General features: G+C 41.7%; 1 protein-coding gene across 1 annotated transcript; it reads right to left on the bottom strand.

Moving 5' to 3' along the window:
• Nucleotides 1–2,913: 2,913 nt before the first annotated feature.
• Nucleotides 2,914–16,476, bottom strand: ivns1abpa (influenza virus NS1A binding protein a). Its single transcript, XM_073475873.1, has 15 exons — nucleotides 16,271–16,476; nucleotides 11,147–11,443; nucleotides 10,818–10,950; nucleotides 10,110–10,279; nucleotides 9,917–9,992; nucleotides 9,612–9,785; nucleotides 8,484–8,609; nucleotides 6,969–7,079; nucleotides 6,274–6,415; nucleotides 5,865–6,089; nucleotides 5,373–5,494; nucleotides 4,997–5,123; nucleotides 4,739–4,870; nucleotides 4,286–4,459; nucleotides 2,914–4,113 (listed from the first exon to the last, which is right to left on the bottom strand). Exons 3-15 carry the CDS (start codon nucleotides 10,926–10,928, stop codon nucleotides 3,851–3,853), a joined length of 1,953 nt encoding a protein of 650 aa, XP_073331974.1. The 5' UTR covers nucleotides 10,929–10,950; nucleotides 11,147–11,443; nucleotides 16,271–16,476; the 3' UTR covers nucleotides 2,914–3,850.
• Nucleotides 16,477–16,959: the final 483 nt, after the last annotated feature.

The raw sequence follows: 16,959 nt of genomic DNA on the forward strand, positions 1-16,959 counted from the left end.
CTAGTAAGCAGTTGTTTCCCATCTTTAATGATCGTTCAACTTCACCAAAAGGTTTCCGTTTCAAGAAGCTCAGTGAGGCTTCTCACTGGGCTTAAAGGAAATCATACATTTTGGCAAATACACATACTTTCTTGCTGAGAGTTAAATGACAAGAACAATACGATTCTCATTGAATCTATTAAATATGAAGCTCAAGCTTGGAGATGATTAGCTTAGCTTAGCACAAAAAGACTGGAAGCAGGGGAGAACAGCTAGCCTGGCTCTGTCCAAAGGTAACAAAATCTGCCTACCAGCTCACTAATTAACCCAAACCAAAGTTTAAGAATGACCATCTTTGTTTTAAGTTTCGTCTTTGTTGGCCAGGCCACAGTGACTTCTAAGAGTCTTGTCATCACCACGAGGTTGATTTTTGTAAACAGGCGTCTGTGCCATTCATACACATGTTCCACCAAAGAAGAAGAGCAAAAAGTGGATCATTCCGGGCTGAGAAATAGACAGTAAGATCACAAAAATATCTTTGAAGATGTAACCTGCTAACCAGGTAAAAAAAAAAAAAGTAGTAGTAGTAGAGGTAACACTATGTGACAGAATCACACAGCAATGTATGGAGTGCTGAAGTCACTAATGGGGCGACTTCTGTTTATCTTCTGTTTCATATTTATCTTACAGACATGAAAGAAGCATCAGTCCTCTCATCTAACTTTCAGCAAGAATGTGAATAGGCGTGTTTCCTAAAATGTAGAACTTTTTCTTTAAAGAGAGTCTAATAAAACAGTTGTTTTGGCTTTTAAAAACTTGTTAATATTGATTCCAAAATTTCTGTTTTATCTCATAAAACCATCACAAACCATGTTTTAGACTTCCCACCACTTACTGCAAATGAGGCAAGGAGAATAAAACAAGGCACTAAAACCTTGTAGAAAGTTTGGTTGGACATCCCACAGACTATCCTTTGAGCTTCTTGTTTTTTTTATATGATTTTTTGAAAGCCAGGATTGTCAAAGTGGGTAGTCTGAATATCTATTTTATAATATAGATAATAAAAAAAAGCATAATTATATATATATATATATATATATATATATATATATATATATATATATATATGTATATATATATGTATATATATATATATATGTATATATATATGTATATATATATATATATGTATATATATATGTATATATATATATATATATATATATATATATATATATATATATATATATATATATATATATATACTTTCTTGAAAAACTAAAGCTATCGGTGAGGTTGTGTCATGCACAGTCATGAATGATAAGGGACAACAACTGGACTCCATTATTTACTCTGGTTTGAAAACCAGTGAACAGTATGTTTTCAGGTTGCGTACTTTTGGTTGATTTTTAAGTAAAAATGTAAATAATTTAAAAAACAAATTATATTTTATGTGAAAAAGTTAAATATTTACAACAAGAAATTCAATATTTTGAAGCATATTTTCTCATCGACATCATTTCCTTCCTCCACTGATCCTCCAAACTTCTTCAGCCTCAGTAATGTTGCATAACTGCCTTCCTTGTGTAAGGAGAGGCTCAGCTGTGCGGTACAGTAATGCGTGCTGTCAGTGTGGGTGCATGTGGCGGCATGTGTGTGCATGCATGGTGACTAAGGGGATTAGACTGCAGGTGACACCGGCAGACAGAGATTACACCTGCTGCTGTGACACACAGAGAGGCTAAAGCATCAGACGTCATGCAGAGACAGGTGTGGGGAGGGGACAGATAACGAGCAGGACTTCCTGTCTCATTACATCATTTCATAGTCAGACGCTATGACCCAGCTCTTATTGAACATTTTGTTCGCCTCAGACATTGACTTTTTGTTCCAGACATATCTCCCGTGCACTGTCTCGGTGAATTTTAATGCACACTTAATTTTTCAGTTTAAACCATTTTCATGCTGGAGCAGTCTGTGCCAAAGGAACTCTGTTATTTTAAAGCTTGCCTTGACCTAGAGGGACCCATTTCTGCCTGTCTTCAGATACTTATCAAGTGCCTGGCTAATGTGAAACAGCTTTTATCCAAGTTTCTTTATGTGCAAATTCCCTTCATTTCCGCAGGGGAACAAGTTTTATCTTCTCTTAGATTGTTGTCTGTCAGAAAGCTTCTGTCTGAATTTGGTTCCAAGTGCTGGCTGTTCATCATGAGTGAATCATCTGCATGCTTAGCTGCATTTACATTTTACAACACATTATGCCTTTAATTTTATTCATTTAACACTTCTTTGATTCAGTCTCTGCCTTCAGCAAAAAGAGAAAGCCAGCAAAACTTGTTCCCAATTAACTGTGTAAGGGTGACAGAAGTGGCAAACTAGAGGACAGGCAGACTCATCAGTGTCCAAGTCCTCCATTCCTGTAGCACGTGGCCCATATGCTGCTTTTTTTTCTGTGACTGTCAGGTGTGTCAGAGATTATCACAGGCTACCTTGTGAATGAGCACAGGGTAGGGATTTAATAAATCGACTGGCAGCTGGTGACGTCTGAGGTCATGCAGATGTAGCCAGACTCAACACTCGCAGAGTGATGGCCGCCATTCCCTTCCTGCTGAAGTCTGTTCACCAGCTTAGTATAATCTCTCCTAAAAGACACTTAGAGGAGCAGAAAAAAAACCTGGCTTAGTGTGGTAGTCCCTAAGGAAAATGGTGGCATCGAAAGCTTAGACAGCAGTGACCAGCGGAGAGTAATTACTCAACGTTAAGAGCAGGACGAGAGGGAGACGAGGTGGCTGAAAAGTCTAAATTTAGCACCCGGTTCAAACGACCATAACCAGACATCTCAACACTTACTTCTTCACTGTTAAACAGTATTTTTAGTTTATGCCCAACATCACTGAATAATATACATTTAGGAAGAAGGCTAAAGACAAAAAACAGATTTAAATGATTTATTAATTAAGAAATGTTACAAATGTGATAATTTTCTCGCTTTAACATTCCTTCCAGAAGAATCTGCCAATGCCTGACACTTTAAAACACAAAAGAAAAAAGAAAAGGATCTTCAGTAAACTGCATCTCTACATACATCAATTAGTTAAATCACAATAACAAAAGTTTGGTTAGCAGAAGCATGGTTTGTGCGTTTGTGTGGTGTGTGTGCACAGAAAAATTAACTAAAACTGGCACTGGTTAGATTCATTGACTTAACCTGTCTGCTACTACTTTTATTTTATCAGTAAATCAGCAGTGTATAAAAAATATAAAAAAGGCCATCATTTAAGATTCAAAAAGCAATCCAGCTTGTTTAAAATGACACAAAAAGCCATGACAGGTGTTTATCAACTCGCACTCTGAGTAAGGCTTCAAACCACTGACCTTTAAATATGTGAGCAAAATTACATTTCCACAACAGAAATATTCTTAAATAACTGAACTTTCAAAAGTCAATTGTCACCACTCCATACTGCCACCTTCCAAGTGACCAATAACTGCGAGCTCATCTGAAAACCCTCAATGAAAGTGACAAACTCTTCAACTCTGAGAAAAAGAAAAGCACTAAATGTGTATTAAATGTTGGCATATGACAAAAAATGAGGAAGAAATAAAAATATGTACAGCACGGAAAACATTGTATGCAATATGCAAAGGCGTCATGTTGCTTTGGGCAACAACCCCTCCATCCCCAATCACCAATTATAAGCCAGTCTTCACTGAAGACCCCTCATCCCAACAATCCCCACCCCCACCCACATCCGCTCATACACACACAGAACATCACGAAACACGATTACGTCACTAAGCCTGTTAGTTTGGGAAAAAGGTGAAGCACTGTGAAACTCCCCAACCCCCTGTCTCCCTGTCTCCCCCCTCTTCAGTCAGAGAGGGGAGACGGGGCCTTGGTGCAGTCGTTCCACTCGTCTGTCTCAGGGTTGTACACCTCCATCGTGTTGAGGAACTCGTTGCCGTCGAATCCGCCCACGGCGTAGATGGTTTCACCCAGCATGGCGACACCCGCGTTGCTGCGAGAAGATGTCATGCTGCCCAGCATCCTCCACTCATTGCGCATTGGGTCGTACACCTCCACACAGCGGAGCGCGTGGGAGCCATCGAAACCGCCAACGACAAACAGTTTGCCTGGACAGAGAGAGACGTTAGTATCAACATGATGACTCACCCAAATTCAACTTCATTGATGCACTTATTTTAACAACATGTTGCTGAAGTCAGTTTTCCATTTCCATCAACACAATGCTCTTGAACCAAGTCTCATGCAACTGCAATTGTTCGTTTGTGGTCTTAGACTCACCTTCATGGACAGTAACGCCGGCCCCCCTGCGAGCCACATTCATGGGGGCTACCAGGGTCCAGGTGTTGTTCTCAGGGTTGTAGCGTTCCACAGTGTTTAGGCAGTTCCACGACTCCGCCCCTCCAATCACGTACATGAAGCCATCCAACTCACACACTGCTGCCTGGTGCCTCCCTGAAAACAAATTTGCTTAATGAATACGACTTTCTAATTTCCCCTTGGGTGGCAAATATCAAGTCCACGAGCTCCTCTGATAAAATGTTATCCTACATTTGGTCTCATTCTTAGAACATAATGTTCTCTCTGTTTTAATGATCCAATTTCCCAGAGGGAATAATTAAAGTTTACATGAAAGACATACTGGTTAGCTCTCTGAAGAAGCTTAAGGTTAGATCATGTTATCTGTATCAAGGTAAATATTCTGAGTGTATGTGGGACTGTGTGGACACGTACTGATGTTAAGAGAGGCACAGTTGGACCAGGTTTTGTTCACAGGGTCAAAAGCATCACAGTTCTTAAGGCCCTTCTGCCCGCAGGGGTCCGACCCTCCCACAACGTAGAGTTTGTCGTTCAGTGAGCAGACACCTTTAGATTGAGAGAAAAGGAATGAACGACAGAAAGCAAACTAGCCTGAACAGAGAGGCTATTTTATTGAAATGTTTTCCTGGAAATTAAATAATCAGTTAATAAATCCTAGCAGGAGGGACTGACCTGCATTGCAGCGGTTTGTCCTCAGTTCTGGCACTTGAGCCCATTCATCAGCATGTGGATCGTACCTCTCCCCGCAGCTCAGCTCATCAGAATGTCCATTTGAACCTCCAATCACGTACAGCTGACCCTGCAAGAGATGTAAATGGACAAGTCATTAGATGATGATGATGATTCATCAGCCTGACACACTTGGTGATATGTTCTTCAAACCTACTGAACAGAATTGAGAAACCCAACTATTTGGACAGAGAATGGGTTAAGTGTGGAAGTATTTGCACAAGACAAGTGAAACCTGTTCAAACACTGGATATGATTCAAAATGTCACTTTATTGTAGAGTCAATAAATCAGAGATAAAGACGAATAATAAACTGTACCATGAGAACAGCCATCTGGAAACGAGCCCTTGGAGTCCGCATAGGAGCGATGAAGGTCCAGCGGTCCTCTTTGGGGTCGTAACACTCTACAGTCCTCAGACACTCCTCTCTGTTGTAGCCTCCTGCAGGAAAATAAAGATTCATCAAGGTTACAGAGGAGCTCTGGGGTCCTACTTTTTCCTTTACATCATCATGTTAAGCAAAAAGTATTGAAGACACTGATGCTCAGATTATATATCTATGGTCAGCAGAGTTAGATTATGCCAAATGAGCTGTATAGAGCAATTTTATGTTTTAAATGATTTAAACAAGTCTCCATCTACTTCAGTTGTTTAAGAGAATGCTGCAATGCAGTTTTGTTGTGAAGTTTCAATATGTTTGTAGACTACAAAACCTGACTTTCTATCCACATGGGGGTGAGCAGATCATGACTGAAATTAATGATTTTTGGGTGAACTGTTCCTTTAACACTGGTTACTCTTATTTTCTAACCTGCTGCGATGAGTCTGCCGTTTAGAGCAGCGGTGCCCAGGCCACAGCGAGCATAATGCATGGGTGAGAGCGGTTGCTCCTCCAGCTCCTCAGGCTGGGCCTCGAAGCTGAGGCTCTTCATCAGGCAGGGGGTGGCAGAGGGGGAGGTCTGAGGGCTGCTGCGACCGTGCAAGAAGATCACACACAACACACTGTCCAGCACAGCCAGACACAGGTAGGTGTTGTCTAGGGGTAAGATTGAAGATTGTTAGAAACACTTGAGGGAAAAATGTTTTCAGATTAAAATCAGAAGTCTCTGATGCCATCTCCTTTCAAGAAAGATCATGAGACTAAAGAAAAAAGTATTTCTGATTGTACTGTAAAAAAACCAAAAAAAAAAAAAACACATGTAGCTCATATACACACTTACTTGTGGTCTTCTCAGAGGCAATGTACTTCCACTCTCTCCTGGCGGTCTGTTTCGGGGCATTTGCTGCTTGGTTGGAGGGCGACAGGCTTCCTGAGGAGCTGCAGCTCATCTGTCTCTGGGTGCTCTCCCGAACGGGTTTCTTCTGCAAGAGCACATCGCAGCTACAGAAGCCAAGCTTGCACCACAGGCCCACCAGTGGCCAACACCAGCTAATCATTCCCCAAACTACACTGTGATCCGACTGGTCTAATGTAGGTGTGACACAATGACATCTCACGCCATCTGAAGCCAAAAGCACAGCACTGCAAACTACAGTCTCAAACCACGCTGCAATCAGATCTAACGGCACACAGTTGAGCCACAACCCAAAGATAGGGTAAAAAGCTGAGACTACTATCACTGCCCACACTCAGCAGGTTGAGATTAGCTTAAAAATCTAAATATAGTTTTAATATATGCTCAACAGCATAGCCAGGCAGGCGTCATAGCTCAGTTCTTGCCGATCTATTGGCATCCGTTTTTACATTCTGGCTAAATTTTGGTATTTAATGAGCCATTTCTACTTCTAGCCAGGCGCAGGCTGTGTAGTATTTTTATGCATGGCCAGGCACACGCTGTACAATAAAGCTACACGCTGCCAAGCAAAATGTGGTAGAGACTTCATTACAGTGAAGCCGGCACAAGCTGTTGAGTACCTGCACAAACTGAAGGTGGTCCTCCTCGCCACCAAACACCTCATTGTGCGCCTCAATCAGCAGCCCTCCATCCACCAGCTTATGGTCAGGTGAGTAGTACAGCGTTTGCACCTGAAAGACAAACAGGAACAACATACCCATGTGGCTGTCTCCATGGCAACACACTGAGAGGGAGGGGGGAGGGAGGAGGAGGGGAGCAGTGCTGTGAAGAGGAAGATGGGGGAAGGGATGAAGGCCCGGCTCTTCAATCGCTTGCAAGGAAAGCTCCCTTTAAAAAAAAGACACACACACGATGCTGCCACTGCATAGAGTGGGTTTAGTGTTTGAGCTCAAGAAGGTATCTGAGCATGGCTCTTCTTAATTTGCATCTAAAAAAAAGAGGGAGCTGGTGAAGAATGAGAGGCTGCATCTGGAAAGATCTTCAGTGAAGAACGAAGAGGAAGCTTTCCTCTTTCCACCTCTGTGGCTTTAAAATGGATCCTCTAACTGAAGAGTTGGTCATTGTGATGGTGGCCATAACAGGCTGTCAAATCCAGATGACTTCGGGAAGTAGTGCTGTACCAAGCTAACTGTAATCATTACCCAATAATAGATTAAATCCAAGAGGAAAATAAAGCAAAACCATTCATTTCACCATCCATTTCACCTGGAGGGTTATAAATTAATTTTAAAGTCCAGTGAAATAATATTTATACCGAGCAAGTCACCGTGCTTATGTGCATCTGTTTTCCGTCCAATGCCTAGTGGTTTCTTGACTGTGGTGGTGGATATATAGGCCTGTATGAGAATGTTATGTGCAGTAAAGGGGCATTCAATTAGATGTATTTATTACTAAAGGTTTGTGAGCAATGTGTTCTAATAAATGCAGAAATGGGATGCATCTGTATATGTGGCATGGACAGATGGGAGCACAGTGTTGCTTGGCTGCAAAGAGAGGCTGCTGAGAGGCAGTAGTGCTCCTCTCCTCCCTCTATTTTCTCTGACTCATTACCCTGGTGGCTCAGTCCTGGCTCCTCAGTCTGGTCTCCTGCTGCTGCTAATAAACCTACAGGAGAGATAAATCAACGGGGAGGATTGCCTGTTAGTGCTGGAGCAACAAACACGCACCTGTTCAGATAGTAAAGTGGCACTGAGACAGTAGAATCAAGGGTCAGGCCTTTGAGAACCTGTGTTTTTGTGTTTCAGTGGAGAAGAGGACTGTAATACTCAGATTGGGTTGCATGTAAACCAACCACATACCCAAAAGAGAACAGTGAAAACAAAACAAGAGCAAACAGCAGCTCTTTTTGGCTCACCTCTAATTTGTAGTATGGTTCAGGGGTACAGAGTTTCTTACTGCAAAAACCTCAACAAATCAGAGGATAAAGAAAACAACAATCCTGACAGAGCAGCATGACAGTGGCATGCCATTTCTATTTCAGCCCCCTTAATGACTTCTTAATGTCAAAAACAGGAGGGGTCAGAGGGAGGGGGAAGGTCAGCCTGAGAGTTGAGACTGCACACCACGGTACTGACCTCCTCCATAAGTCGTTCTAGTTGGTCTCCATTCTCCCAAAGGCTGCGCTGCACCCAGTTGAGCACCTTTGAGTAGAGCTTGCCATTGCTGGGCAGGGTCAGGTTGTCTTCTAGCATTACTTCTAACTGTAAACACACAAAGGAGAATGAAACGGGAGTGAGATTTACACACAGTAGGAATAAAGTGACTGCTTAACTGAAGAAATTAATACCATGTCATTTATCTCACACTGGAAAACTTGATCTTACTGACTGATAATTAATTTACCTGGTAATTATATGATTCATTGCCTGTATAACTGCTTTTTTTTGCCAGAGTGACAGGATTCACTTTAGGATCATATCAAGTTTCTCTGGAACCACACACGCCGCCTATAAACCAGTAGCCCCTGGTGCAAAGTTTCCATGTTTGGATTAATCACTGGGTAAAATGTATTTTATGTGTCCCAACAAACAATTTATAGGTTCATATTGCTTTTCTACATTTATGTCTCATCTTTCAGCAAATTCTTAAACAACCTTTGTTGCTCGTTATTGTGCCTCAAGTAGGACAGCAGCAATTAGCTAATGGGCCAGATTGCTGTCAGTGATCAATATTTCTCATAATGATCAATACAGGTCAAGTTTGTGGTTCACTCACTTAATCACTCAGAAGCCTCAAGGTATTAAATTTAAAAAGCAAGTTTTGTATTTAATAGATAACATATTTCATTGTCACATTAAAAAGGTTACCGATTTAATTTCTGAACAATCAGCTAATTATTTAAGCAATACACCCAGTTAATGTATAAAATCTAATGTCCCAAATCAGCAAAGCATAATGGAGACCAGCATGCATGTTAGCATTCCAGCCAACTGTGACTTCCTTTTATTTATCTGACCTGCACAACCTCAAACAGAGTTACCTTATAAAGTTACACGTGCCGTCCTAATTTGAACAAAGACACCCACCTATGCTAGGCCTTACTATTGCATACGTTCTAAGTCCCCTGCCCTTAATACATTCTCAGCCAGATTTAGCAGTAGGAAACTCTTTAAAAGGCACACCTTCATACTCTAAGTATTGTTAATCCCATGTCAAAGTAACAAAGGTAAAAATACAAAGCTAAATCCAGCTTAATGCTGTACCTTGAGACGGGGAAGTTTGAGAAAGTCCTCCTGTTCAGAAACTTCCAGTAAATGGTCCTGGATGAAGGCGTCCACCTTGGCCAAAACTCTAGCATCTCCCATAGAGCTAGCAAAGTTACGAAAAGAGATGGCGTTCTGGGAATCCATTTTAGACAGCAGGTAGTCACCACAAATCTGTGAAGTAAGCAGGATATGTTTAAGTTGATAAAAAGTCAAGTTATTTGAAACCTGTGAAATTCATGTGTGGCCACAATTGCAGCATTAGGGAATAAAGTGTGATCAGAAAGCAGATGAGTAACACATACCTGTTTGACTCGCTCCATCTTGAACCTTTTGGCTGCAGAGTAAACTTCCTTGACCAATTCCTTGTCTGCCTTTAGCCTGTGTTACACACACACACACACACACACACGACAAAAAAAGTGGTTGTCAATCATTTAAAAGCTGAGAATTTTACTGTGATAAGATCAGAGGCAAAAGGTCAAAGGCACTACTAACTGGGCAGTATAGGCATAGTTGAGCAAGATCTCTACAGCCTCTGGGTCCAAGTCCTCAAAGGTGACATGCGAGACTCCATGAGGCTCATTGTCACTGTTAAAGATCTCAAACAGGTAGGGACTGCAGCAAGCCAGAACAGCACGGTGTGCCATCAGCTCATGGCCACACACCTAAACAAATAAAGAGAAAGAAGACAACAATTAGAATGTGCATAAGTTTGTTTAAAGGAAACCTATACAAAACGTACACCTGTGTTGTGAACTGCAACAAAAAATATAATTTTTGTGTGTCAACATTAAAAGGAAACGAAAGAAATAAATCCCAGATATTGATTGAGAGAATATTTATAATAAGATAGCAACAAGATCGATAGTTATAATAAAATAGATTGCCTAGTGCCTCGATTCCTGATCGGCAGCTCAAGTCTCTTGGAGGTCTCTATTATACAAATGGTGGGAACATGTTCTCACACTTGAGATATGAGAACAACGGAATCATAACAGGAAACACTGAAGTAAATACTCAAATCTTTTCTCTAAAAGTTTGGACCTAGTGAACTGTTTTGACATCTTGTGCATTTCAAACTGTTGGTATCTTCAACAAGAGTGTTTGTCATTTTATCCCCTATAGTGCAAAAAAGTTAAAAAAGAGAAGTGTGCAAGTGCAATGACCTATGTGTGAGAGCATGCGTATTTGCATTAATCATACCTGCAGTCTAACATCGCAGAACTGACCACTCTTTCTCAGAGCATTCATTTTGGCCACGGTGGAATCCAGGAAACTCTCATCCTCAAAGATCAAGTAACCGTTTGGAATCATCTTGGTAATTTTGGTGGTATGCCTGCAGAGGAAAAGCAAAAAATTAATTTTTGTTCAATAAATTAATAATACTCTGCATGCTTGTCTTCTACACTCTGTCCAACATTGTAATAGCTGGCTGGCTTTATTAATTGATGACCAGAGAGAGGATTAGGATTAGGTGCCTGTAATGTGCATTGTACTTTATAATCTGTCCTGTGTATTAGTCATGGCCTTACCTAATAAGAAGAATTTAAATCCAGGGTAGTACCACTGCTGAGAGTAGAACAGGAACCAAAGGTAGGCAATAGGCAAAGCAGACCGAGATCACAGCGAAGCCCAAGTCTTGCTTCAACCAAGGAGAGGGATGGGAAGATGTTAGAAGAAATGCCAGTTGACTAAACAGGCGTGAGCAGAAGGGAGAGGGGGAGCAGCCGCACGGACAAACTATCAGGCTTGAAGCGACTGTAATCAAGTCCTCGGGATCCCGTTGGCTATAGACTTGTACTTATTCTCTGTTGGTCATACATTATAACCTGGAAGAGAAAGAAAAGGGAAAAACAAAGGACATGAGTTTTGTTATATGTATAAAATGAATTAAAGTCAACAGCTCATTTTCAAATTGATGCTGCCTGTTCTTGGCAGCCATGCAATGCTAGCACGAGTCAGCTCCACGTGGTAAGTCAAGGCAACCTTGCGCATGAGGTGGCAGTTGAGTACACTGCCCTCCCTCTTTCTCTTCCACTCTCTCAGTATCCTTTTCACAAGCCATTTTCCAAACCTGCAGGAGCGCTCACAATGTTCCCATATTCCCCACATGTATACAAAATTCAAGAGTAGACAATCTGATTCAGGGCACATCGGTCGCTTCATCTGATTAGGTTTTCCTCATCGAATTCTGGAAGAAAACTGGAATTCAGCATTTTATCCCAATATTCTGTAGTTAAGCTCATGCCTTGGATACTCTCTTATAAACACCCTCCATCTCTCACTTCAAATCACCACACATGCTGCTAAGTTCCACCAGTCCAAACAAGACTGTATAATCCATCTCTTGCCTTCAGCTCTGTCTCCTCTCTCTGAAGCAAGGCCACTCCAACTCTAACTTATGTGACAAGCCCCTTTGGCTGGCTCCTCCCTATAGGGAACCTTCCATTGAAGCACTGACCTATAAGGAAAACGCAGGTGGGAACAACTTGTGACAGTGTTTCCACAGCCAGTCACAGTTGGTGAGATACAGTGATGGGTCATGTTTCTCAGCGAATCTGTGTGACCACACTATGTATGCTGGTTGGCTAGCATAGGTATTCCAAATACCATGTAACCCTGGCCCACACTTGCATGCCGCATCCAATGGATATCATATCCCATATCTTTCTGTCTCAAGATATTTTATTCTGCTCGGTAAGTGTTTGAAATTCACTAGCCGTAAAGCCTCAGGCAGCACAAACGGAGCAAAAAAACAAACAAAAAAAACATACAAATCTCACATGTACCAATGAGATTTTCATGACAAAAATCAACACAATTGACGTAGTATTTTAATGCCCAACCACCTTACCACAAAGCCAGCTGCAGTCTGAAGCTCAGTAATAAATGACACTGCAATTCAGACAGTTTTATCACCATCCCATATGGGGAGAGAGGACAAGACAGACGACAGCAGCTGCCCCATATTCTGAAATTGTATCCACACTCCATGTGACAAGGCTTTCCTGGGTAGCCCAGCTTTGTGCGAGTGTTCGTATCCAATTCACATGCGATCTAACTCATTAGAAAAAGCTGTGATTTACTCAACTGCTGCGCATATAATGTTCCTGTGACTCTAGCTGCTGCCAGCAGCATATTTCAGGAGCAGCATGTGAATCATTGTGCAAGAATTTTTGTAAGTAAAAACCTCTAGTTTGTGTGGAGAAGTCACAACATTAGCACTAGTGAATGATGAAGCCTTGTAACAGGTAACTCCTTGTCAGGTACACAGTCAAAGTATAAATCCAAGACTTGATATTAAGAGTAGCCTTCAACGAAACTTATCTGTAATAGTTTCAGGTCTGGTTACACTACGCACAATCCACAGTTAGACTTCAGGCGAGAGCGTTATCTGCTAGAATGAAACAGACAATGTAAAACACAGCCAGGCTGACATCAGAGCAGACAAACTGCCCTTTGTACACTGCTGAAATAATAGCAGTCTTCTCCGCAGTCAGATGGTTTGGGGGAAAGGTATACAAGCACATTCTTGCAAACCCAAGGCCATGTGTGAAGGGCACTGAGACATTTTTTTTCAGCTGTAAAATTTGTTTTGTGCAGTATGACGTCAGTGCACTCTGAATTCATGAAAGTTATTTTCTGTTAAATTAAGACTGCCTTGAGCTATGCCTTTTAGGTAAATAATTCCTTTAATAAAAGTAATAACATGCGTGTCAAAGTGCCAAACAGCTGGTTGAACAAGTAAATCACAATGTCATTTAGGTGCCACCATGTTACTCTTCCCGATTTAACAATATGCAATATAATGTCTTGTATACAGTCATCTGAAAATGCCATCGATCCAATGTTTTAAACACCCACACGGCACAAATTCAAGCGTGTACTTAGCCGGAGCAACAAAACAACCAAATACTCAATTCCACTGACCTACTAAACTCAAAACAACACTGCAGAGTGTGAATTTAATAATTGTAAGTCAAGTATTAGAAGGACAAAAAGGAGGAATTATGTTGAGATCGGATTACTTAGCCTCTTACTCAACTGCCCCCCGCCCCCCTCCCGGCAACACTTACAGAGCATGATGCAAACGAAAAATAAGAGTATAAAAAATGTACAAGTAGAGGATGATGGATACAACAGTCTGAAGAAGGAATGAAGGAACTATAAAAAATTAATTGCTTTGCTCTGAAAAAGTACCTTGCACCACTCGAAAACAGTCACTGCATCAGTCGAGTTTTGTTTGAGAGGGTTTTAACTCAAAACAAGCTAATAATGTTCAGCATGAAAGTTAAACCACACTGAACATACAGACATGCTGTGGTCCAATTCAATTTGGGGTTTGGGAAATATGTGTGAAAGGCAAATGTGTAAAACTACCAAGACTGCTGGGAAATGTGCCAGAGATTTTATGGGGAAAGCACGAGCACCGTGGAACATGCTAGAATATAGTCTTTCTGTATTGCACAAAGCAGCATTTACAGCAAGGCTGGCATTGAAAATTATAATTCACACTTTCTGCGTGTGGATGGAGGGAACACTGACCTAGTTTTGAGTCGTTATACAACATCTGGCAGAAGACTCCTTGTGAAGGCTCAAAAGCTCAACTCCTCCACATGGTTGGGTCCACCACACTCACCGTTGCCTTGCTCCCCTCTCATTGCTCACTTAAACCAACACTCTCTCAGGCAAGCCACACCCTCTGTTCGCTAGACAATTCTTTAATACAGAGGTGTTGCCTTAATCACAGCTGTGATAAAATAATAATCTCCTGGTTATGGATCAGGTTAGTGACCAGCACGCATACAGGAATTTGTGTATGGACCAAAAAGCCAGGCAGACTTGGTGAGCTGTGGTTACATGGGCTTGAAAACCAGGAAACAAAGGACAGAGAACAAAAGCACAAAAGAGAAAGAGTCAGATTGTGCACAACTTTGTCACAGAGGGTAGCTCTGAATGTATTGTCTCTCTCCATTTTTCCATCCGATTAGTCAGGCACAAAAGTGCAGATCTGACACTGAACATTCAATGCTTGTTAGACACCCCTCCAGTGGTGAAAACGAGGCATTGCAGGATATTTCACCCAGTTTTTCTGTGTGGAAAATTACCACTTAAATTTAAAACACATCTTGTACAAAGGAATCCTATAAGGAGGTAACAATAAAAAAATAAGCTGGCAGTTAACATTGTATTGGTTGTGTGTCTATAAAAACAAAATATATATATATATATATATATAGTAAAAATCATAGATTTGATCAAAGCAGTACCAGACTTGAGATACTATAGCACTTAAAATAGATTCTACAGAACTGATAAAAATGAGGAAGCCCTCAAATGTGTTCTGAGAAATCAGAAAACCCCCGGACTCAAAAACTAGAGCTCATTTCGATACCACTCAAGGAAGTAAAAATGAGAATATGTCTGAGGGTGGCCACTCAGACAATATGAATGTTTTATTAATCACCTACTGTATAAGCCTTAAAGCAATTATATATATTCCCAATTCTAACAACCATTGTGGGAATTTTCCACGTGGTTGCCGGCTACAGAACCGGATTAGACGCACAGCAGATCACATACTACAATGACATAAGGCAACTGAAGCACTTTAGGAAATCTGAAACGTTAAGAATCGGCTAGACAATTTCCTTTTACTAGAGAATCGATACAGTACAGCCAATAATGCTCAGTGTCGACAGCAACAGTGACGCGTCAATATTATGTCGAGAGTGGTCACAGCCCATAAAATCTGACACAGTATGGCACTATATGGAGGGTGAGTAGAGGACAGAGTGTACCCATGCTAGGTTTAACACTCTGCCATCCCCCCAAGTGGGCAAGTCTTCCGATTGGTCACCCAATAGCTATCTTATGTTTGTCTATTCGCTGCAAAGCAATGTCATTAATCTGCCGGCCTCCTCCTCCAGTAGAAAGGCTAATGTATCGGGGCCATGATGCTTGGCGAAGAGCCAGAAGTCATATAGCTAGTCTGGACATAGAACCTGCCACCAGAAACTGGGTCAGGAACGAGAGCCTCCGAAGAATCTGATTAACTCGACTTTTACATGGATTAAACACGCAGACAATAGACATAATTTAGCCTGGAAGGGAGTTAGACATCCAGGAGGAGTGAAGCAGCTAGCAATCTCCAGAGAGATGAAGAGCTCAGGCACGCTCGGAAGCTAGAGCATGTTAGCCTTCTAACTAGGCAACCTGCTGCTTAGCTGGGATGGGGAGCCATGAGACAGCCACGCCGGCTTAGCTTGTGAATTGAACCGGACCATGTCGAACACATTCGGTCATTTGCCTGTGTCCGGGACCAACACTGGAACTAGCTCAACTATTCTGTTAGCTGGAAATACGAGCTAGCTTAAATATCCGCATCGTTAGTAAACGCTAACGTTAGCTGCATAGTGAAAGTGGCGGTTTGTGTGACGCTGTCCGCGCCCGTTACAAGAGGCTCTTCCAGCCGTTTCCACCCACAGCAAAGACAACAGCCCACATTATTATTCATTCTGAGCGGAAAATAAAAAATAATATAAAACACACTAGTATTCACTGTCACCAATGACAGATTTAACGGTTTCCCCTGAGACACGTTACTTGACAAAGACGTCAAAAAAAAGGCACAGCGAAAGAGAAAAAAATCTTACCTGAGGCGTTTGACAGCAAACGATATTAGACATATTTAATGCGAATTCAAAGTTGTTTGGTTCGGCTTAGAAGAAAGACGCAACGCGACTACATGCACGGCTTGTGGGGCTGGCGGTAGCTGGGTGTTCGCTCTCTGTCGGAGAAGCACGTCCACACTCGCTCAGGTCTGGACTCGCTCTGACGGAATGGCCGGCTGCTGACGGGCGAACGGCGCGCGCGCAGCCGAAAAAAAAACCTGAGCGACTGCCACGCCACGTGTGACGTAATCGGTGGTGGGCGGTCCTTCAACGCCTACTCCCTCTGAGAGTGATGAAATCCAGCGTGTGTGTGTGTGTGTGTGTGTGTGTGTGTGTGTGTGTGTGTGTGTATGTGCGTGCGTGTGTGCGTGTGCGTGTGTGTGTGTGTGTATGTGTATGTGTGTGTGTGTGTGTGTAGATCATACAACATCTATGGTGGATACAATAATCTAAAGGAAGTACTTTTCCAGGAATTATTATCCACAATTTATTTAGGCAAGTAAGGGATTTAATCCTTTACAGCAACACAGCATTGTCTAACTACTTCATAATTATTAATACTTTGATTCAATGGCCCCTGTGTTTGTCATCTTATTATACAGTTTGTCACTGGATTATATTTGCTGATGCCAATACTGTATGTGTATGTGTATGTGTAAAAGGCTTTTACA

Source organism: Pagrus major, chromosome 11, assembly GCF_040436345.1.
Source record: "Pagrus major chromosome 11, Pma_NU_1.0".
Taxonomy (NCBI): Eukaryota; Metazoa; Chordata; class Actinopteri; order Spariformes; family Sparidae; genus Pagrus; species Pagrus major.

Excerpts from the sequence above, each read along its gene's own strand:
- ivns1abpa (XM_073475873.1), bottom strand. The coding sequence starts at position 10,928 with ATGATTCCAAACGGTTACTTGATCTTTGAGGATGAGAGTTTCCTGGAT. Across the intron at positions 8,610-9,611 it reads TCAAACTTCCCCGTCTCAAG|TTAGAAGTAATGCTAGAAGA; the intron begins GTACAGCATTAA and ends GTGTGTTTACAG. Across the intron at positions 5,495-5,864 it reads CGGCAGACTCATCGCAGCAG|GAGGCTACAACAGAGAGGAG; the intron begins GTTAGAAAATAA and ends ATTTTCCTGCAG.